General features: G+C 43.8%; 1 protein-coding gene and 1 long non-coding RNA gene across 3 annotated transcripts in view; one reads left to right on the top strand and one right to left on the bottom strand.

Moving 5' to 3' along the window:
- LOC133276571 (uncharacterized) overlaps positions 1–23,256 on the top strand; it is a 787,535-nt gene that overhangs the window by 334,367 nt on the left and 429,912 nt on the right. The gene's annotated exons all lie outside the window — the stretch shown is intronic.
- The window catches only part of GRAMD4 (GRAM domain containing 4), a 75,338-nt gene that overhangs the window by 39,221 nt on the left and 12,861 nt on the right, over positions 1–23,256 (bottom strand). For both annotated transcript variants that reach the window (XM_061467485.1, XM_061467486.1), the window contains exon 2: positions 10,811–11,021. In XM_061467485.1, coding sequence (XP_061323469.1) covers positions 10,811–11,021 — 211 coding nt within the window. The remainder of the gene's footprint in view (positions 1–10,810; positions 11,022–23,256) is intronic.

Genomic DNA, 23,256 nt, shown 5'->3' with positions numbered 1-23,256 from the left:
TAAAGCTAGCAAAGTAATACTGTCCTAGATATTTACAGAGCTATTAGAAACTCCATACTGTACATTTTAAAACCCATTTATGGAATTTCTAATTCTGAACACCACAGTCTCTCTGCAAAGAATGGGTCCCCCTACTCCCCTGCCTCCAGCACAGCCCAGTTACTCCTGAAGGATGTCACCGGTGCCCAAAAGCTTATCCTAACAGGCCAGGAGTAAGGGGAGTCAGGAAAGTATGGACAGATTTACCAACACTCCTTGAATGAACTCAGCACTGGAAATACTGCAGAACGCAGAAATTGAACAGCAATTCGATTTGTTAGGAAGAGCAGTGACAAGCACTACCTTCACGAAGTGAGCACAGAAAAAAAAACAATCCCACATGGCAGAAGGCATAAAGTGGGCAAACAAACAAGAGGAATTAGAGATGTGTGCACATCTGCGGGGGTATGATATAATAGGCATCACAGAAACATGGTGGGATGGCTCCTATGACTGGAGTGTTGGAATGGAAGGTTACAGGCTCTTTAGAAAAGATAGGTCTGGCAGGCGGGGAGGGGGAATTGTCCTTTATGTTAGGGATAGGCTGGAGAGTATGGAACTCTGTCTGGGGACAGGTGAGCAGTCAACAGAGAGTTTGTGGGTCAGGGTTAAAGGAAACATAGCTATGGGAGACATCACTGTGGGGATCTGTTACAGACCACCTGATCAAGGAGAACCTGCGGATGAAGCCCTCCACAGAAAGATAGTAAAAGCCTCATGCTCACAGGCCCTTGTTCTCATGGGTGACTTCAACCACCCTGACATCTGTTGGAAGGACGGTACAGCCCGGCACAAGCAACCCAGGAGGTTCCTGGTGTGGAAGACAACTTCCTTCTGCAAGTAAGAGAGGAGTCGACCAGGAGAGGTGCCATGCTTGACCTCGTGCTCACCAACAGGGAAGGGCTCGTTGGAAATGTGATGCTCCAGGGCAGCCTTGAATGCAGCGATCATGAGATGCTTGAATTTGAGATCCTCAGACAGTGAGAAGAGCGTGCAGCAAGCTCACTGCCCTGGACTTCAAAAGAGCAGACTTTGGCCTCTTCAGGAAACTGCTTTGGTAAGGTTCCATGGGATACAGCGCTAGAGGGCAGGGGGGCCCAAGACACTTGGTTGACAGTCAAGGATCACCTGCTACAAGCTCAGGAGTGTTGCATCCCAACCAGAAGGAAGTGCAGCAGGAGGGCCAGGAGACCTCCTTGGATGGATAAGGAGCTCCTGAGGAAAATTCAGATGAAAAAAGAGGCTTATAAAAGGTGGAAGCAAGGACAAGCTGCCTGGGAAGAGTACAGGGATGTTGTCTGGGAAGGTAGGGACCAGGTTAGGAAAGCCAAGGCCCAGTTACAATTAAACTTGGCTAGGGATGTTAAGGATAACAGGAAGGGATTCTACAAGTACATAGCAAATAAAAAACAGACTAGGGAGAATGTAGGCCCCCTCAGGAAGCTCTCGGGAAAACTGGCTACACAGGAGAAGGCTGAGGTTCTGAATGACTTCTTTGCCTCGGTCTTCACTGGCAAAGGCTCTGACTGCACCACCCAAGTCTTGGAAGGCAGATGCAGGGACTGTGAGAATGAAGACCTTGGGCCCACTGTAGGAGAGGAACTGGTTCGAGACCATCTTAAAAATCTGAATGTGCACAAGTCCATGGGTCCTGATGAGATCCATCCACGGGTCCTGAAGGAGCTGGGGAATGAAGTTGCGAAGCCGCTGGCCATCATATTGGAGAAATCATGGCAGTCAGGTGGAGTTCCCGATGACTGGAAAAAGGGAAATATAACCCCCATTTTCAAGAAGGGGAAAATGGATGACCCGGGGAATTACAGACCAATCAGTCTCACCTCTGTGCCTGGCAAAATCTTGGAGCAGATTCTCCTGGAAGGCATGCTAAGGCACATGAAAAACAACAAGGGGCTTGGTGACAGCCAGCATGGCTTCACTAAGGGGAAATCCTGCCTGACCAATTTGGGGGCCTTCTATGATGGGGCTACAGAACTGATGGACAGGGTAGAGCAGTTGATGTCATCTACCTGGACTTGCGTAAAGCGTTCGACACTGTCCCACACGACATCCTTGTCTCTAAATTGGAGCGACATCAATTTGATGGATGGACCACTCGGTGGATAAAGAACTGGCTGGATGGACGCACACAAACAGTTGTGGTCAATGGCTCAATGTCCAGCTGGAGACCAGTAACGAGTGGTATCCCTCAGGGATCGGTGTTGGGATCAGTCTTGTTTAACATCTTTGTCGCTGACATGGACAGTGGGATTGAGTGCACCCTCAGCAAGTTTGCAGATGACACCAAGCTGTGTGGTTCGGTTGTTATGCTGGAGGGAAGGAATGCCATCCAGAGGGACCTTGACACACTTGTGAGGTGGGCTGATGCCAACCTCATGAAGTTCAACCATGCCAAGTGCAAGGTCCTCCACCTGGGTCGGAGCAATCCCAGGCACAGCTACAGGTTGGGCAGAGAAGAGATTCAGAGCAGCCCTGCGGAGAAGGACTTGGGGGTGTTGGTCGATGAGAAAATGAACATGGGCTGGCAGTGTGTGCTTGCAGCCCAGAAAGCCAACAGTATCCTGGGCTGCATCAAGAGGAGCGTGACCAGCAGGTCGAAAGAGGTAATCCTGCCCCTCTACTCTGCTCTTGTGAGACCTCACCTGGAGTATTGTGTGCAGTTCTGGTGTCCTCAACATAAAAAGGACATGGAACTGTTGGAACAAGTCCAGAGAAGGGCCACGAGGATGATCAGGGGACTGGAGCACCTCCCATATGAAGATAGGCTGAGAAAGCTGGAGCTGTTGAGCCTGGAGAAGAGAAGGCTGCGTGGAGACCTCATAGCAGCCTTCCAGTATCTGAAGGGGGCCTATAGGGATGCTGGAGAGGGACTCTTCATTAGAGACTGTAGTGATAGGACCAGGCTGGACGAAGCCTTGGGGTGCTATGATTTAGCGTAAGGTCTCCCTGCCCACGGCAGGGGGGTTGGAACTAGATGATCCTAAGGTCCTTTCCAACCCTAATTATTCTATGATTCTATGATTTTCAGACAACAGGGGAAATGGTGGGTGAAGGCATCTCCTGGGTAATGGTTGTTCAGGTTGCATGCAGTCCCCACCAGGTATAAAAGTCTGCCAACATGAATTACAGGAGGTTCTCCAGCACCTTATACTGAAAATCAAAGTGCTAGATTACAGAAATTATCTCAAGACAAAAAGGGATTTATTTACCATTCCCCCATCCTCTGTTTGAGCCCTGGAAGCATACAGGAACTATATTGCTTTCAAAAGTCAGCTTGCATACATTCAACCACGACAGCTTAAATTACACACATACATAAACTCAACTAATCTACAAGACAATTAAGAGACATTTCCTACATTTTAAAAAAGAGGTGCAAAAAGCTCACTGAAAGCAACGTTGGGAAGTACTTTCACTGCTGGGAATGATTTGTACTTTTAAGGTAAACCAGTGTGGAAATATCTACTAAACATCTGTTCTCTTGCTCGAGCTGAACAGATGCTGAGTTTAAGCCTCAGAATTTGTCTACACAGGCAAGTCAGCACTGCAGACAAGTACTGCACAGCATTTACCTGGCATCAACTCCCCACCTAGGCTTGCTCAATACAGTGCCAAGAAGAGATGCTATTTCCAGTCCCAAAAAGCAACACACACCCACACAGCACTCTGCCAACACTGCTGGCCCCAATGAGGAGCAGAAGCTGTTAGCTTAGCAGCAATCCTGATTCCCACTTTGGAGCTGGCACAAACCATGCCATAGCAGAAACAAACAGCTCCCTCAGGGAGCTGTAGCATCCTCCTTCCCATGCTCCAGATTTCCTGTTCACACCTGCCTATAGCCAGAGAGGTGCAGCAACACATGCCACTTGCAACCACTCCAGCCACTGCTGACGAGTAACTGTAGCTGCCTGTTTTCAGATGAGCATGGGACTGCAATTAACCTCTGTGTTGATTTCTTATCTATAGAGTTGGGTCATGTTTATTTACGCTGCAAGATTTAGTGTTACCACTTGCCAGACACTTGGAAAGCGCAAGGGGGATGGTGTGGCCAAAGTCAAACAGCAGCACCCTTATAGCACACTCTTACCAGCAGACACAAGGGAAGTGTTATTGAAATATAGGTTGCTGCAAAGACATTAAAGCGTGGCTTTCTATACTGTATATCCATACCTGGTACAAAGGGACAATCTTTGCTTCCTGCATAAAGTATTTCGTAAGGAGCTGTCTAAAGAAACAGTGCTACAGCTTAAAAATAAATAAATCAATCAGTAAAATCACATACAGGTCAAAGAGTAAGCTGCTACACTCATCAGGAATGCACTTGGGCTCTGCACATCAGGCCGGTGCTTAGAGAGCTCCTGGCTCCTGCCCAACCAGTCCCTGGTCTCCAACCCCAGGCACTGCAGAGGTGGTAGCAGCACAGAGGTGAAGGAACAGACGATGAGAGGGGCTAGCAAACATCTAAGTATATACAAGTTTTTACCCTCATTGAAGATGCTCAAGATATTTAACCCAGAGATGAGTTACGGTTCAGAAACCCATCTAAAGAACCAAATCTGCTTTTGCTCCTTCAGAGATATAATACCCAGGATACACTGACTATGCCTCTTACGAAGAAGGAAAAAGCAAGAGGTGCGTAGTACTGGGGACAGTGATAAGAATTAACCACTTGTGGTGTGGCTGACACTCTAGAGGGAAGGGATGCCATCCAGAGGGGCCCTGACAGGTTCAAGAGGTGGGCCCATGCAAACTTCATGAAGCTCCACAAGGCCAAATGCAAGGTCCTGCAGACGGGTCGGGGCAATCCCAAGCACAAATACAGGCCAGGAGAAGGATGGATCAAGAGCAGCTCTGAGGAGAAGGACTTGAGGGTGTTGGTTGATGAGAAGCTCAACATGAGCCGGCTGTGCACCTACAGCCCAATAAGCCAACTGTACCCTGGGCTGCTTCAGAGTATGGTCAGCAGGTCAAGGGAGGTGATTCTCTCCCTCTACTCTCTTGTGAGACCCCACCAGCAGTAATGCGTCCAGTTCTGCACCCCAACATGAGAAATACAGGCACTTGTTGGAATAAGTCCACAGGAGGCCACAAAGATGATCAAAGTGATGGAGCACCTCTCAGAGAGACTGAGAAGAAAAGGCTCAGGGGAGACCTTATACCCTACCAGTACCAAAAGGGGCGACAAGAAAGCTGAAGAGGGACTTTTTACAAGGGCATACAGGGATAGAACAAGGGGGAAACGGTTTTAATCGGAAAGAGGGTAGATTTAGATCAAATATTAGGAAGAAGTTCTTTCCTGTGAGGGTGCTGAGGCGCTGGCACAGGTTGCTCAAAGAAGCTGTGGCTGCCCCCTCCCTGGCAATGTTCAAGGTCAGGTTGGACAGGGCTTTGAGCAGCCTGCTGTAGTGGAAGGTGTCCATGCCGACGGCAGGGGGTTGAAACTGAATTATCTTTACAGTGCCTTCCAACCCAAACCAGTCTGTGATTCTGCGACTCATTCTGGAAGTTTCCAAATGCGCATATCTGCTAAAGTGCTGGATCCAAGAGGTCTGGCATTAGTTGATGGGTTAAATATCAGGAGGCACGCATCATTAAACTAACCACAGAAGGTTACAACAACTTAAAAAAAAAAGAATAAAAATATCCACTAAGTTAAAATATAAAGCCGCTTACTAAGAACACAGGAAAAGTGAAATGGTTTAACCAGGGTAGTAAGATACAGAGTGATAAAAGCTTGGTGGAAAATAAAGCACCCAAGTTCCAAAATCAGTGACACCATAACATATTAATGAATACAACTTAGAAGCATTCAGAAAACCGAGCACGTCCAGGGCAGTGGTATGGGAGACATTTAAGCAGATAGCTCTTATGTCCCTGAAGTTTTTTCCCCAAACCAACACACCTCATTCTGTCAAGAGGCGTTAATAGGCTAAAAAGATGAGAAATAAGGTCTATATATTTGCTGGAGATCAACTGCCTGCCTCTGAATTAAAAAAAGTACTTCTCTCTGAAGTTAGCAGTGTTAACTGGGTAAAGGTTTCTCCTTTCTGCTGCCTCTGTAGGCTAGTGCTGGGACTCATGCCAAATTAACTACACCATACTGTACAGATGCCCTTTCTTGGGTTTGACTCACAGCAGAAGCCTTGAAGGCTTCCACTGATTTCTGCTTTTCCTTCTGCCTCTCTAACTCTGACAGTATTTGACACAGAGACCTCTTAAAATGTTGGCTATTAATTAGCAAAGCCTGCTCACAAGGCCTGGTGGTACCTAAGAAGCCACCAAAATGCCAGAGTAGAGCACAGGTTCCAAGACAGAGGGGTTAAAGGAAGATTTCCGCTGACGATAGATTGCCTCTGACCCACTATCAGAGTTCAGAGTTGCACTCCCAAGCCACATCCAGCTCCGGATATGAAAAACCACAGCTCCCCACAATGTGTTTTCAAGCGTGAGCAGCTCTGGCTTTTTGGCAGCACCTCCCAACCTGACAGTTCTTTGCCTTCCCTCCCTTCTCTCCCCAGCCTGCATTCATCCTGTGAACCCTTGCCTAGAGAGGGTGAAGCCCCATGAAGTTCTCAACTGACACTTCATGTGCATTTTCTTACCTCCAATTACAAAAGGGTTCCCTGTGGCTGCTGCACTTACCTGCAGTAAGGAAAGGGAAAACCCTACAACACTGCTCAAGAACAGAAAGCATTTGCATGAATAGTTAATCCTTAGTAGCTATTCTTGAAAGCATACCCATATTGGCAAGCTCCTGAAAACACAGCTATATTTTACATAAATTAGAAAAACCCAACAAAACCAAGACCAGTGCTAGCCCGGATTAGAGACTTTATTATCTTAATTGTAATGTTTGTACAGCACTTTATACTTTCCTAAACATCATGCCCTATACTTTCCAATCACTGTAAATGAGGTGACCAATACAGAAGCGTTTAATGTTTTAATTGACGAGTTTCAGAAAATCCAAACTGTACTGGAATAGCAAGTAAATTAGTGTTTTCTGTACCACAGTAACTCAGATTTAATCCTAGCACACTGGCGGGGAACTTGCATAAGTAGATTAGGCTGGTTCAGTACAACATGACAGCTACGAGAGCCCTTCAACTTGTAATTCTTACTGCTAGGTTAGTGAAGAACCTTCATGGGTTTAAACATGAATTTGTTCTTTCCCTCCCTCTGCCGAAGGGGACATGAGCCTCCTCTGTCTGCACTGCACTCATTCAGTACAGAACACTTTCTCCCCTTTTATAGAAACAGGACATTTGTCACATCGGGAGCACATAAATTCATCTATAGCACAAAACGACAAAAGTTAAAATTAGGCAAATCAAGCCAGAACTGGCAAATCTAAGGGCGGGCTATGATTTTCAGGGCACAGTTCCTCTCCCTGAACACTTGCAAACATTTGCATCTTAGCAAATCAAGTTGCCAAAGCAATATTTTAAAGCTGGTTTAGGCACAGAACTGTGATTTAGCAGGAAGGAACCCATGCTGCATATTCAGAATAGGAAACTATGATGGCACTGAATAAAGGAGACTTTAATTACCAAGCAAGCAACATTACCTGAATTTCCAATGTCACAACAGGCCAAATGCTAATACATTCAGAATTAGGAAGTAGGAATGGATCAGATTACCCCCTCTACCTATTCAGTGATTGTGGTATTTTTACATAACAATGCAGAAATAAATGCTGCATGCAGTGCTGAATGTCCTTGCTTTAAAAACAAACTATCAACCACCTATGGTAAAGAGAAAAGGGAAGAAGAAATCTGGGAAGCTATTCAGGAACTGAAAGAGATGCTTAACAAAGAGTTAATGTGCTAATCAACATTGTCTTGGCTGTCTTGGCAATGATTTGATCACAGTGTCCAGGGACGCACAGAGACCTAAGAAAGTACCTGCTACCCAAGACATACCTGGTAGTCAGAACACTGCAATAAAAGTGGGTGAAAGTGCCCATAGAAGCAAACATCCAGCCTGTAAGTTGAGACCAAGGTAGTGCAAATCAACAGTAAGACACCTTTTGAACAAAGAACCACTGAGGAAAATTCAAAGGAAAATAACAAATCCTTCCAACCCCAGGGCCCTCCTACCAGGAGCTAGCTGTGTGCTTTACCCAAACACGAGTCAGGATGCATATTATTGAACTAAACAGGTAAAGCTCATGATTTCAAGGTAAAGAATGTAAGATGACCTCATTTGGACATCCTTTCTGTCCTTCCACTGTGTGTAAATTTTGCACCTGCTGCTTCAGCAAGACATGTGAAGTGCTGGGACAAAGTCCCACTGCTGCATCTGTGGCCCAGGACTGAATGTGCACTGCTGGAGGTGCACAGCAAAGAATGCTGCTCTTTGCAGGGCTCTGCAATCACAAGCCTTATGGCAAGGCTTTTTATTCTAAAACCTCCATTTGTAGCAAGTTTTTGCATATGCTTGTCAAGTTCAGACACAGACATGAAGAAGAGGCACCTAATGTGCACATTTCTAAGCTCACTATGTACTCTTGCAGCACAGTACAGAAGGGCCTTTCATTCACGACACTGCTGTACTGTTCTAATAGATGGAGATCTTTCCTTAATGGTTCTGTAATGAATAATACACCAGACTGAAGGGGGGGGGGGGGGGGGGGGGGGAAGAAGTAGAGAGGGGCAGAGATGAAGCCTTTGTCAAGGGAATGGCTGACAGTGGAGTCAGATATCTACATATTGAAGATAAGGGGGCCAGCACTCAAATTTTGTATGCCTATGATCAGTTCCAAGCCACCAATCTTGCTCTTTGAAGCCCATGAGCTCTGTACTCAGATTTTAATAGAATCAGTGAAGCAACAGAAGTGGAAGCACAGTACAGCTCATATCTATCTGAAAGGACAAGCAGCATATATTCAATTCATGCACAGACTTGCACTGACTTTTTTATGCTTTCAACAGTTTCCCTAAGGTATTAAACAGGAAGACACCAACAAGACTTGCTCTTCTCATGATCACTGTACTAGAAGAGTAATACTAAGATGCTTAGAGAGAAAATAACCCTGTATAAGCAATTTAAGATTTCAGTTTTAGTCACTGAATTAAAAGCAATTCAGGCACAATTCAATTATGTGATCTCAATAATAGAGACATAATTCAGAATTGCCCTGTTGACAGAACCTCAGCCACTGTTTTAATATGAAATATACAAGCATTACTTTCCTTACTCCTGCCACCTCTGCAGCATAAGGGATTACCTCTTCTCCCTTCTTGCTCTAGGCGGGCAGCAATTTGAGAAAACAGAGACCATCACTGCAGATATGCAGCCATAAAGCTTTATAACTAGTCAAAACTGTCCCCTCAGCCATACCATCCTGGAGCTACTACCCTCTTAAAGAAATACAGAAAATAGTATCTAGGGTTCAAGACATCTTTTTGTAGCCTCTTGGTCTGCAATCCAGATCCTTCTGATTGGACACAATGGTATAGATGGAATGACAGATAAATATTTATGTGTGCTCTCCACATATAAATATAATGACTTCGGTTTAATGAAAACAAGCCAGTATTTACCTACAAAAAAAACTTCAGAAAATACCATGTTGCAAGGGCAGCAGCACAGATTAGTCCCAGCGTATATGGTCTGTACATGTTAACAAATGGCAGATGTCTTCAGAAGAATAAGAGCAGAGGAAAGGCATACAACAGACTTCCTCGTCCAAGGAGCTTGACAATTTGCATACAATAGACTTTTTGTGAATGAAAAACGCTGTCATTACCACTTGTTTGTTCCATGATCACAGGGAAAGAAAAAATCTCACAAAAGAGCTCCACATAAACAGGACTGTACATGGTATTACACAAGCACACTTAAATTTAAAAATCCTAATAGCTACAGAACAGGATCCAAGCTGCCAACCCCAAAGGTTGCTTAAGCATACACAGTATGAAGTCTTTCAGTTTAGAACTTTAGGTGAGCAAACTCCGTGATTCTAGAAATGAGCTTTCAGACAACAGCCTGACCACATTCTGAGGATACAAACTGCACAGTGAGTTTCCAAATAGGGCAGTACAAATTCTAACTTCCAAGTCACATTCTACAATACAGTTACACAGACAAATCTTAATTTAGATTGTAGCACTCCGAGCTCAAGACTCCACAGCCATGTTTTAACAGATAAAGCAGGATTTTATTTATTTTTTGCCTAATATTTAACTTTACCTGAAACAGGGTGTTTTTAAAAGGTAAGTCTGTTTGGGTGCTTCTGCTTACAAGCACCAAAAAAAATTTAGCACCTCCTGTATGAGTTTTAACCAGTTCCATAGCACTGAAGCATTACTGGATAGAACACTGAGTGAAGAACAAGGTGGTGTGACCCTCTGGCTCTAATGAAGCCACCAGAAGTCTTATCCCTGCAGACCTGGCAAGTGCCATTAGGGCAGATCTGTGTTCCTCAGACTGAAAACAACTCCTTCCTTCAGATATGTTCATTAGTAATTCAACAAAACACAAACCAGACAGCATTCAGAAGCACATCCAAGTTTAACAAACCTGTCAACCCACAACATATAAAATCAATAGCAGGGACAGAGAACCCTAATAGTAAGAAATTTATTGATCTTTCCAGAAAACAGAAGCCTATTACTAGAAGCTTACTTCTTAGTCCACAAATCTTCAAATGTTAAATATAAAATATAATGACAAAGAATTATTAGTTCCTGTTATCTTTTCTGCTTGACAGCTATATAACAATATAACAACATTTAAATCAAGTACTTACAGGGTCTCTCAGCTCTTCATTGTCTCGAGTTGACGTTCGAGGTACTTTCACCGGGATTTCATCTCCACATTCAGTGTCAGAAGCATTTGGAGACTCTGCTAAATCAAGGAACTCATCTCTCTTGTGACCTCTGAACCTTATTTTGTCCAACTTCTTTAGCATGTTCAGCACTGCACTTTTCTGCTTTACCTTAACATGACGGTTGAAGTCTCTGCAAGAAACAAGACATCAAGAGGATGTTAGAAAGCTTGCACTACACCTAAACACACACATTCTAACCACTAACTACTTCAAGCCATCTTTTCAGAGGCCTTCTTGCCACTGGAGGGAAAACATGCTGCAGCTTAGCTTTGTAACGGGCACTTCTTTTCCACAGTGCAACAGATACACGGTTTGTTTTTCAGTAGTTGATGATTTACCGTCTTCCCACATGTAACAGGGAAATGGCCTCTTTCTCATGGCTATTTTTAAAGCAAGTGTAAAGCTAACAACCTGCAGGCTAAAGAAAGATTAGGAAGTCAGTTCCTAACAGGTTACCTGAAACAAAAAACAGTTTACTTTATAAGTTCACATTCTTCATCTTGCTGATGCTTCTAATCAAAGAAATGAAAATCCACTCAGCTTCACAACCAGCCTTTAAATTCCCAGGAAAAAAAAAAAAAAAAAAATGGAGGAAAAGAGTAAGGATGCTATCTCACCTCCCTACTGCTTCAGGCTAAGAAAAGAGAAAGTACCAAGTGTTTATTGAAGGAAGCCAACAGACAGACCCATGCAGAGATTCCCACCAAAAACTAGAGACTGTTGAAGTTGACCATAAAAGCCACATTCAAATGCACTGCCAAAATCCTTAAAGTTACCACTGCTGATAATCTTGTATACCCTTTGCTAGATTTCTGTTACTCCCTTCAAGATGCAAACAAGAATCACTTTATTAGAGGTGCTTTCACACTGCTATAAAACTAGCATGGCCAAAACTTCACTGCAAGAGAAACGGCAGAGCAGTATTTCTGCAGAACATGTAGGTGCCACCGCATGCAGAGAAATGAGAAATGCCCAGGACATTCCACTTCCAGAGACAGTGTTTGACAGGAGCAATACTGAAATTCTAAATCATAAATCATACTGGGAGAAGCATTTGGCCTCTTAAGAGACAACAGAAGAAAGCTTAATTAATGTACATGAATTCATTGTAATGGTAGCTTTCCAAGAGTGTGTTAAGTTCTGATTTAAAGAAGACCTGCCAAATCCATCCGATTTAATGCTCTACATGTATTATTCTGTTCCTCAGCTCAGAGTGTTCCATTTTGAAGGTGCCACAATAGTCTCCCAAATGGCCTCTGCAGTGCTAAGAATTTATTTTGAGGCACTTGTTACTATCCTTGCTTCCCTATGGTCAGCACTGCCATGCTCTTCATTAGAGAGCATGCTTAGCTTCATGGCACATCACCCCAGGCACTGGTGTGAGATGAAAAAGCAAAGGCAGAGATAGACATGGGTCACTTCAGAAGTATAAATAAAGAGCAAGAAGAGCCTTTTGCTACTGGCTCCCACAGCCTTGACAGTTGAAGCAATTCTCACCTCCCAGCACAAACCGCTTTTCAACAGAGCTCTTCTTTCCCTGCAGATTCTCTGCTTACCCTAACACTCTGGCAGTGACTGTTCACACAAAGTTCAAACCAGATCGCTCCCCCCAAAAATCTGCCTGACTTTGCACCTCTGCCAAGGTTTATTACCACCCTTCACTTAAACACTGAAGTCTGAAACTAATATAAATACCCTATAGTGTAGCTGGCAGAAAACCCCAGAAAAACTCTTCCTTTACCAGAGACACTTAAAGCTGCAGTCATGTGCTTAATCTTTCACTTACAGAGAATCACTTGCAGTAACTCACAGCAAAGTTATTTTCTACGAACAACTTTTGTTTGAAGTTCTATTACTTGTCAAAGCTAAGTTTAAAATAGAAACGTTTCTTGCTCATTCATTGACTATTTGATGAAGAAACTTGTCAGCTATCACATCCAGAAATATCTCTAGGCCCTACTATTAATAGCACCTAGAGAACAAATGCTATCAGGGAAGTTTAAACCTCTGATAAGCACTGGCACAACTTTATCACCCTCCCTCCCATCTCAAAGATCTCCATCTGCATTCAACCAGTTTCTTACATACCACATAAGTCAGACCTACAGACAAGTAGTTATAAAACAAGTTGTTTGTTTGGCATTTGTGCTTACACTGCTAATGATACAGCTGCACAAAGAAATAATAAGGATGCTAAAAAATCTTCACTATGAGGGTAGTGATACACTGGCAGAGGTTGTCCAGAAAAGTTGTGGCTGCCCCATCCCTGGCAGTGTTCAAGGCCAGGTTGGACGGGGCTTTGAGCAACCTGGTCTAGTGGAAGATGTCCCTACCCATGGCAGGGGGTTGGAAGATGATCTTTAAGGTCCCTTCAATCCAAGATATTCTATGATTCTGTGGTAGAGTATTATCCTTTTTCTGGTCAGCACTCATCAGCCCCTACCAGTGGAGGACAAGTATGCATCCCAGGCCACCTTCATCCCTCTTACGGGTGAAACAGTCAAATCAAGGCTGCAGAGAAGGACTGCTGCCTTGGGCAGCATCAGGAGGCCTCACTGTTCTCCAGTTACAGCCACATTTATGTACTGCTCCTCAAAGACTAAGGGTGGATTTGGACCTCTTTTTATAGTGCGGCATATATAGCACTTCAGTGCACATTTCAAGACCTGAATTCAGTTTTCCCCTTAGAGTGGGTTCATATTCACTTATACAAAAGAAGTGAGAGGCAACAAAACATCCTGATACAGAGCAATCTCCACCCCTTCTCTTCATTCTCTTCAAGATTTGCCTTCAGGCAGTGAAGAAAGAAACACCCAGGAGGCCAGTGAAAGGGCCCAGTGGTGAAACTGCCGGAGTCAGACACTGGGAACACAAAGTCCTGAAATCCAGCCTCCTCCTAGGATGGTTCAAGCATTTCAGCCTAGGTCACAGATTATAACCTGGCCAACAAATGTGCCCATGAATACATATATCGTATTTTTCACTAGTAAAACTGATGTACCTAACCTTAAGTGCGTTACCACCTGGCCTTTTAAAAATGCAAACCTTTCTTTAAAGCACTAACAGATCACTCCACTGAAGACAGTCTGCTTAAACTCTGTAACACAGAGGCTATCAAAAGAGAGATGCCTTCAGTGTCAATATTTTAAAGGATTATTCAGTAGGTTGACCATTAAAAAAGAAAATAGTAAAGAATCATGTTCCAAGGCATTTTTAATGTCCTAAGTACAAGAAGCTGTTATATAAAAAAAGATAAGAACATTTTGTCTAAAAATTGTTTTGGATGTACCAGGCTTCCATATTACTTGCAGTTACATTAGATTAACCTAAGCAAAAACCTAAGCTTGCCAACAAACTCCTATAGAAACTCATTACCTGGCCTCCAGCCAAATGTGCGATCCAAGACAAGCTTTTTATGTCAGCAGCCTGTCCTTGCAGCTACCAACTTCCTTTTTAGATAAAGTCAACAAATATGGCGACATGTCAGCAGGTTTAGCTCACTAGGAGATGCTGCATTCTAAGTGACTTGGGTCAAATTTAGATAAGCTTGAGGAAGCTTTTCTAAGACCAGAACCTGATCTAGAATTAGATTTACTGTAAAACATAGTAACTAAATATTAAAACACTTGCTTTGCCATAGCAGCTATTCATCCCCTCACCCTCTCCCAACTACCCATCCACATGCTGGACTCAGCCGGTTCAGCAGTTAAGTTTCAGGCTGCTTCTAGTAACTCCCCATACCAGGAACATCAAAACTAGTATGTCATTTTGCACATGCAGAGTTCAGAGTGTGAATGCAGGCCCACACCTCCCTCTGTTTCAAACACAGATACTGTGTAATTACAATAAAAACACAAATATTTTAACTCAGTGTGTTAGAAACATTCTCATTTCCCAACACTGTCATACATGTGACAACTGTTCTCACTGCTATACAACAAACAAGCTTTAAATAAGACTTAAGACCAATATCATGCTTGCAAACAATTATTTTGAACAAAATAAAAATCAAATCCATCCTCCCCAATCAAGTTTATTTCTGCAAAGACCATACCATTACTCTGAGCAATTGGAGATCCTTCACACATTAAATGCTATCACAAAAAGTGCTGCACCGGAAGGCAGATGCTGACTCTGCAAGACTGATTTAGGTCCTACTTTGTTGCACCTCAACCAGATTTAATACTATATTACAACAGAGGCCCTCCTAGTAGTAAGGATATCTTACATTAACATGCTTACAAACAAGGCTATTCAGGAACCCAGATTAAGCAGGTGCCTTTTATTTCTCTTGTTACAGTAGCAGAGGTCAAATCAGCAAAATTAAACAGCAGCCTGTAAAAACTATCCTGAAGACCCAAACTACCTAGTAAGAAACTAGGCAAGAGTTTGTGTATACAGGGTTTGATTAGTTAAAATGGTCTTTTTCAGACTTAGAAAAGAAAACAAACTAAAATAATCTTTAAAGGTGCTTTTGTTAATTATCATTTGTATCTAGTTGCTAAAGCAAACCCCTCAAGGATGAGGTTTTATTCCTTTTACAGAGGGCCAGAGAAGACTTTATTTGGACCCAATATGAAAACCCTCAATTAACCCCCCAAATAACTGCCAGATGTTCAGTTTAAACTATTATACAATGACCCAAAACCCCAAACAAACGTAAGCACACATTCCAAGCTTATTCTGAGTAGAAAAAAAAAAAAAAAAAAAAAAAAAAATCACATTTTCCTGAACTTTCACATAAAAATCACAAGCAGCTCTAGCACAGTTTTTTCTGCCTGTGTTTACAAGAGGTTTCAGCAAGGAGACACCCAGCTCCTGGGGAACAGGCCCGCCTGGCACAGTCTGGAGGGACTCGGTTATGGGCCTTGTTTCTACGGGCACCCCTCATCCCTTTGTGCCACTGCCCCCACCATGCTCAGCTCTTGCGCACATGTGGAAGAGGTTGGGATGCAGAAGCGAGAAGGGAACTCAAGAGAAGGGCAGTACTCAGTGCAGAACTGCTATCCCAAATCCACCTTAACTTGCTCCAGAGTTACCTACAAGTGGCTTACAGGTTTTGGTCTTCTGTGGTTGCACTTAGCTTTTACACAAGAATACTCTGAATCAGAGTACATGGCCTGTGAGACCATGTGGATTGAACAGCCAAATCTTAATGTGGCTCGTTGGAGAGGGTCCAGAGGAGGGCCACAAAAATGATCAGAGGGATGGAGCACCTCTCCTATGAGGAAAAGCTGAGAGAGTTGGGGTTGTTCAGCCTGGAGAAGAGAAGGCTCTGGGGAGACCTTATTGGAGCCTTTCAGTTTTTAAAAGGGGCCTATGAGAAAGATGGGAAGAGACTTTTCAGCAGAGCCTGTTGTGATAGGATGAGGGGTGATGGCTTTAAACTAAAGGAGGGAGATTCAGGCTGGATGTGAGGAGAAAATTCTTCACATCGAGGGTGGTGAAATACTAGAACAAGGTTGTCCTGAGAGGTGGTGGATGTGCCATCCCTGGAGACATCCAAGGCCAGGCTGGACTTGCTTCTGGGCAACATGATCTAACCGAAGATGTCCCTGCTCATTGCAGAGTGGTTGGACAAGATGAGCTTTGAAGGTCACTTCCAACCCAAGCCATTCTATGGTTCCATGGTTCAAATTTTTTCAGAGAAAGGACTGTGCTTTGCAACATGACAATTCAGTTTTCCTTAGCTGTTAGCAAAACACAGCCTGTTACACAAAGTCAAACAGCATCACCTAGGCAAGTGTTCATCTGGAGCCTGGTGTGAGAGAAACAACAAAAAACCTACTGAAACATCACCGATGAATTGCATCTCAGGCCAAAAAGGCCATACAAGACTATGACAGCGAAGTAACTTTCAAAGCACCTGCATTCCTTTTGCTGGAAACATGGCATTTCAGAAAGCTGAAGATGACACTGGAGTTTAAGCCAGCCTGTCATACCCTTACTTCTTACATTTACACCCTATTCCCTTGTCACTGTTCTTTCAATCTCAAAATGTCTTTCTGCAGAAGTCTGAGGTAAGAGCTCTGGCATCCAAGAAAAGCCAGACTGTATGTGGATGAATAAATGCAGACACGGTGTCAACACCAGGATGTTTTGGTCTTACCAGAAGGAAAGGGCATGCAAACTCAGGGAGTGGAAAGTATCAGGATTATGTCAGGTATTTATTACTTCTTCACTGAAATACTCTGTATATTATCCTAAAAGAGTCGACAGAGAACAGGAACACAAGATACACACAGGCCATTGACTTACCAACTGATCCTAAATACAAAGCTTGGTGTACTTTTTTCTGGACACGTCTAAATAAAACTGGAAACCTCAGTGAGTCCATCTAAGCCTACAACAGATTCACAGCCCAGCTCTATATACTGCTCTGTTCCCTCTTCCTACATGATTCCCTCATTTCTCATTTTAATGGACAGAATCTCATCTGAAGTCACCCACCGCCTGAACATCTTGTACTTATTAATATTTGAGAAACTAACCAAGAAAAAGATCAACTGACTGCACTTGAGAGCTCCTAGACTACTCAGCTTTCTTCCCCCGTGCACACACTTCTCCCCGCTGCTCTCCAGAAGATTTGCATCTGTGAAGAAAGCCAAACCTTACCCACAGCGTCTGTCATCGAGCAATGGGGAGAGGTCTTCCAGAGCTGAAGCTGCCATCTTTCAATGAACTTTACTCAACAAGATTCTGAAGCACACAGACTCACACAGATGGGACACGAACCTCACTCAACACAGTCCCTTCATGAACAGTGCCTGTGTGAGACTTCTGTCACCCAGGACTGCGCAACGTGGTATCTATATAGAATTATGACATCATTTCTCATTGGAAACCACAAAACGGCAATACTTTGGGCCAGATATCCAGCTGAACTGGCAAAGGGCAGTTTACAAACACTCTCCAGGAGTTACAAGCATTGCAGAAGCACCCTCAATTTCTGGCACGCAGGGCTTGACCTTCAAAGCTGAGCTCTCCCCATGCTCAACCCATCACAGGTTCATCCTGAAATTAGTCACAACCTTAACATCACAGTTTGGTAAAGTCTTCCTTCAATTACCCTTGGCCCCCAGGGTCATAACATGTTGTAATGCACATCCGCAGCAAACTGCTTTCTGGTTTTGAGTAATACCTATTAAAAGCTCCCAACCCTTTCAGCGTCAGGAATACTTAAAACTTAGGCTAGACTAGATAGGGATACACTAGGGGGATAGAGTTCGTTGGGGTTTTTTGTGTGCCAGATTATCAGTTAGGCTGCTTACGGTGTGGAGAAATATTACACTTTGTAATTCATGTTTATTTTTCCCTTGAGTTTAAAAGGAGATGAACAAAGAAACTGCCACCAGAATCACCTCCTCTGCATTCTGGACTGCTGGCAAAAGCAACACTCGACTAAAACAGGTCAGAAATGAGCAGGAAGTTGTGCTTTGGTATTGCAGGTTTAATTAGATGTAGCTATTCATTAAACATCAACTCTGAAACAATTTAAATTGTCCACTGGCTGGGGGGAGGAGGGGAGGGAAGGAAAAAGTGGAAATCTGTGTAACATGCACTAATGTACAACACAGGGACCGGAGACAGAAGTTCAACATACTAATCTCGGCTGCCAGCGGTGAGGTTGTCACAGCAACCATAACGCACCGTCATGAATATGCATTAGATTAAAACCTATTTCTTTCCCCCAAAAGAGACTAACATGTCGTTCAGCTCACAACACAAAGCTGCCTGGGAGACAAGTCAGGGTTGTAAAATAAATGTGACTGGTCCTCAAAACCTTCGGTTCAGCTGCTGTAGACAGGAGGGTTTGGAGACATAGAACATGGTAGCACAGGGATGTAGGACTCTCTTCTGTACCTGCCTCAGCCAGAAGGTACTTGAGACGTCTTTGGCAAACATTCTAAGGCAGAGATTCCCCAAATGAGCTGCTCAGTCCCTGCAAGGTTTCAGATCTGTGCAAGGAATCAGGCTAAAGCCCTTGAACACCTGAGGACAGGCCCTTCAGCAAACCGGAGGATGTGGCACCTCCAGCAACCCTCCACAAAGGACAGAAAAGGGGCAGCTCCTCCTCCCACTGCCATGGGCAGTGCCCAAGCCAGCCGAAACTGGAGAGCCTTGGTTTCATTATCATTGGAAAACTGCGAGTGGAGGGGTTCACAGAAAAACCCACCCCAAATCACACACAGGTACCTATCCATACAGGTCACACACCAGCATGCCAAGGAAGAAAGGGAAGATATCAACTGTTCGAGCTGAGCAGCTGTGCAAGTTGAACTTTGTACTTAATGCCCCACTTAACATCACTCTGGAAACATCACACCTCCAAAACCACACCCTTCCAAAGACACACTGACACCATGCACACCTCTATCTCTCATTTTGAAACCTAAAATGAGCATGCTTTGTTAAATTAATTCCTCTGCAAACTAGTAAACTGGCAAATTTTAACTCCAAAACCAGGAAGATGAAGCTCATTTTTCAGCAAGATACCTGTGTGAGTTAAAAAAACAAACAGTAAAACATTTACTATGCCATTGGGAGAGTGGCACCTGAAACCCTGCACGAAAATGGCAACGCTTGCAGAGGAGCTCAGGCAGCACGTACAGATTGGAGGAGCCACCAGCTGAAGCCATGTGGCAGCAAGCAGTGCCCAGCACTGGGGTTTTCCAGGTACTCTGCTTGGCAGATATCCTGCGAAAAGGGTAGCATGTCGTGACAGTAATAAAAACATATCGCACTCCAGGTGAACCCCTCCCTTCCCTGCTGCACACCCATCCTGCGCCCAGCCAAGCCTGAAGACCACTTACTCACAGGCTGACACCAAAGGGAGCAACCCCGCTAATTTCTGCCATGGCCTTTATATGTCACTTGACCATTCATGCAGTTTATCAGCTTGCTGCTGATGCAACTGATCGTTGTTTTTGTTTTCTGGAAGGTCAGTCTAATCAGAGCATGCAGCTACACAGCCTCACTCGCCCTTGGCACAAGCTATTAGAGCTGTCATGCCTCCCGCACAGAAAACATATGTGGTCATGGGCAGCGGGAGAAAGCATCCTTTTACAGCAGCCACCTGCACTTAAATCAGGTTAAGCAACTGCAAAGCCTCACCCTAAAGAGTGTTCACTGCTGGTGAAGCTGCCATGAGGCACATTTCAGAACTCAGTCCCACACCAGAGCTTCAGTCCTTCCTCTGGAGTATGTGGGAAGAGCTTGTCACAGCTTGGCACTGGCAAAAGGCTTTTCTCTGCTTCCTCACTCTGAATTTTGTCTACTAGTCAGGGGAGCTGAGGGCGAAGACAGGAAAATGAGCATCACCAGCACAGCAAGAGCCTCCACGTACAACGCAGCTCAGTCTGGCTAGGCTTCAACCAAGTAAGAAGCCAGGGCACAGGGGAAGCACTGGCATAAGCAAGCACCACAACTGCCTATAAAAACAGAAACACGGAGGTGATGGGTGAGAGGACAGGATGGGACACAACTAACACAGGGTAAGATCAGGCTATCACTACATATATCTCCTCTTCCACTGCCCAAATGTAAGAAGCCTAGCTTGATACAGCACTCAGGATGAAGTTGGCCTCTTACAATCTGCTTTAAAACAGGCATTTAAGGTCTGAAGTACACACGCTAGTGTGGAATATCTTATTCAGATTATTAAGTTTATTATGGGAGGTGATCACTATTTAGAAAGTGTGAGCCCTGCCAGCCTGAAGAAGAATTTTAATTTTATCCCTTCAAGTAAAATAAGAGAAAGTTATTGAGACCGATGTAGTTCTACCTGGGTTAGATGGTTTTCATGATCTCAAGTGCGTGTTCATCATCTTCGGATGATGAATACAGGGCGACCGCTTGTAGCTCACCCAGCAACCTTCAGAAACAGAACAAAGGTATATAACATGGTCTAGTTTTGAAGAATGATTATGTATTCCTTTTTATAACTAAGAGATACACATTTGAAGTAGGAAATAGCTCACAGCTAACAACTGTGCTGACTTCTGTGAAGTGCATGTACCTCCACTGAGCACAGCAGAAAGCATGCAACCCATTGCTAAAGAGAAGCCTGCCCCAGCCCTTACCAACTAACATCTGCAGTACCATGCATAGTCAACTTGCATGTTTGAGCAACACTTCACATGTGCCACAGTGCCAAGCTATGCATTATGCCTAAGCATTATGGTTTTACTTACAGCAAGACCATACAGAAGGAATTACTAAAGCTATCAGGCAAATGACTGCAGACCTACAGCTGCTGTGATACATCAGAACAATAAAATGAACTCCCCTACCTTTCTGTTCACAAATCAACCACAGGGCCATGTTTACACACCCCATATCATTCAGTTACCAGGACACCTCTCTAAGAACAAGGCCAAGGCCCATAGCACACCAAGATGGTCTATTTTGAGGAGCTTCCCTCAATTTAGGGAGACAATTCTGCAAAAGCCAACAGTACCACATCTTTGTAAGTGAATAACAAGTTACCATGAACCACCCAGATGCAAGCTTCAGTGGAAGATTCCCAGGATGACTTGATTTTGTGCATAACACTTTGCAACTTGCTTCTGCAAGCTTCAACTATTCTACTGCTGATCTGAAAACTCATTAAGCCTCTGAAATATCTAAGTTGCAAAAATAAAACACATCAAAACCAAGTTTCAGATATGCTGACTACAGAAATCAATGACGGACACAGCCAAGGGAAGGAACTGAACCTTTATCAATCACCAGAAGCTCTCCAACCACCATATAGTTATAAAAACAATGCTAATTCACTAAAGGTTTTTAACTTTTGCCCACATGGGTAAATAAGTTTAACATTGATGGTGCATGAAGAACTACAAAGTTACAGCTAGCACATGCCCATTACAACCACCACAATGATTAAGAACCTTTAATTTCCTTCCTATACACTGCTTTTGGGCTTACAAAGAACATGTATAATCCCCAAATCCCACACATTTCCATACAAGAGCAGTGCTGCTGCTCATTCTGTTCCTTCTCACATCTTCCCAACAAAACCCCTGAAAATGCTCCTGAAGTTGGTGCTACAGGCACAGAAAATATAGGACAAAGGAAAAAAATAAAACATTATGTGGATTATGCAAGTCTGTAGTGTTGCAATTCCTCATCATGCCAACTTCCAAATGAAGGGGCATGAAGTACTGTGTAAAAACTTGCATCAATAACACGTAAAAGGACACTATGTGAAAGTTTGCTATGCTGCATGATACATGAAGAAGGGATTTATCCAAGTAAGTCAAATAAAGAAGCAACAGAGAAACAGCAAGTTTCATGTAGTAAGTGTGGCTTCAGACATCAGCTTCATTTCTGGCGCTGCCTGTTTTACACAGCTGCTTGTAAAAGCTGTGTAAGCTACTCCTTGAAATCATGTCACACAGTAGAAAACTCAAGGTCAAGCTCCCACCAGGCCAACGGAAACACGAAAAGCAGCTCTGCTGGAAAGAAGCACTCTGGAAAACAGCCTCTTTCATCCCACCCACACAGCATGTCGAAAGAGGAGAGGGAGATTTTTCTCCACGTAGCAGAGTCTAGAAATAGCAGAGGAAGCTGTGTGACACAGGAAGGCACCAAACTTGTCCTCTAGGTACCGCAGATCCCTCCTGCATGTCTTCAATGCAGCCCTTTACTTAAATCACCTGCGCTGCTGGCACATTTGCTCTAGACAGAACTGCAGTTCTGATTTCCTAACTGGAATTACTTGTTAAATAACTTGGCTATTTAATTGACTTCTAACACAGGGACGTGGCAGGCTTAAGGTTGAAAGGCACTGCTGTTCAAGGTAATCTCCATTGCAGGGGCAAACCTCTATTCTCTCATATTTCAAGCTGCTTCATTCCCTCAGTGGGCAGCATAGTGGGCAGCATATCTGCTCTTTCTCTCCATACTTACAAATAGTAACTCTGAATTAAAATATAAAAGAAAAAAAAAAAAATCCACAGCCAAAACCCAAGCTGGTATAGCTACACCAGGCAGCAGAGCATCCAACCCTACAAGAAACCAGAGGGGCCATAAGGAATATAATCACAGTCCTGCAAGTTAGCTCTTTTGTTTTGTAAACTACTTGAGTATTCTGCCATTACTGCAGATCTTCCATTTCATATGTTGATTTTAACATACTACGGACAGCAGGAAAAAGAGGAAATCTTTGCTATTAAACCTAATGCTTCCAAGAAGCACATATAGTCCGGGCTGCTTCTCCATGCTCTTTCCCAATAACCTCTGTTCATGGGATCAACTGCTGCTAAAAGAGGCCATTTTGGTGATACCAGTAACTGCTCTCAGTAGAGGATCAGACACAAATACCACTCCCTGAAAAGGCTGCCATGGGTGCTTAGCAG

This window comes from Pezoporus flaviventris, unplaced genomic scaffold, assembly GCF_033815535.1.
Source record: "Pezoporus flaviventris isolate CSIRO_AGI_PZ_B2104156 unplaced genomic scaffold, CSIRO_AGI_Pfla_v1 ptg000045l, whole genome shotgun sequence".
Classification (NCBI taxonomy): Eukaryota; Metazoa; Chordata; class Aves; order Psittaciformes; family Psittacidae; genus Pezoporus; species Pezoporus flaviventris.
The sequence above is the reverse complement of the archived record's forward strand: the minus strand, read 5'-3'. Positions and strand labels throughout refer to the sequence as shown.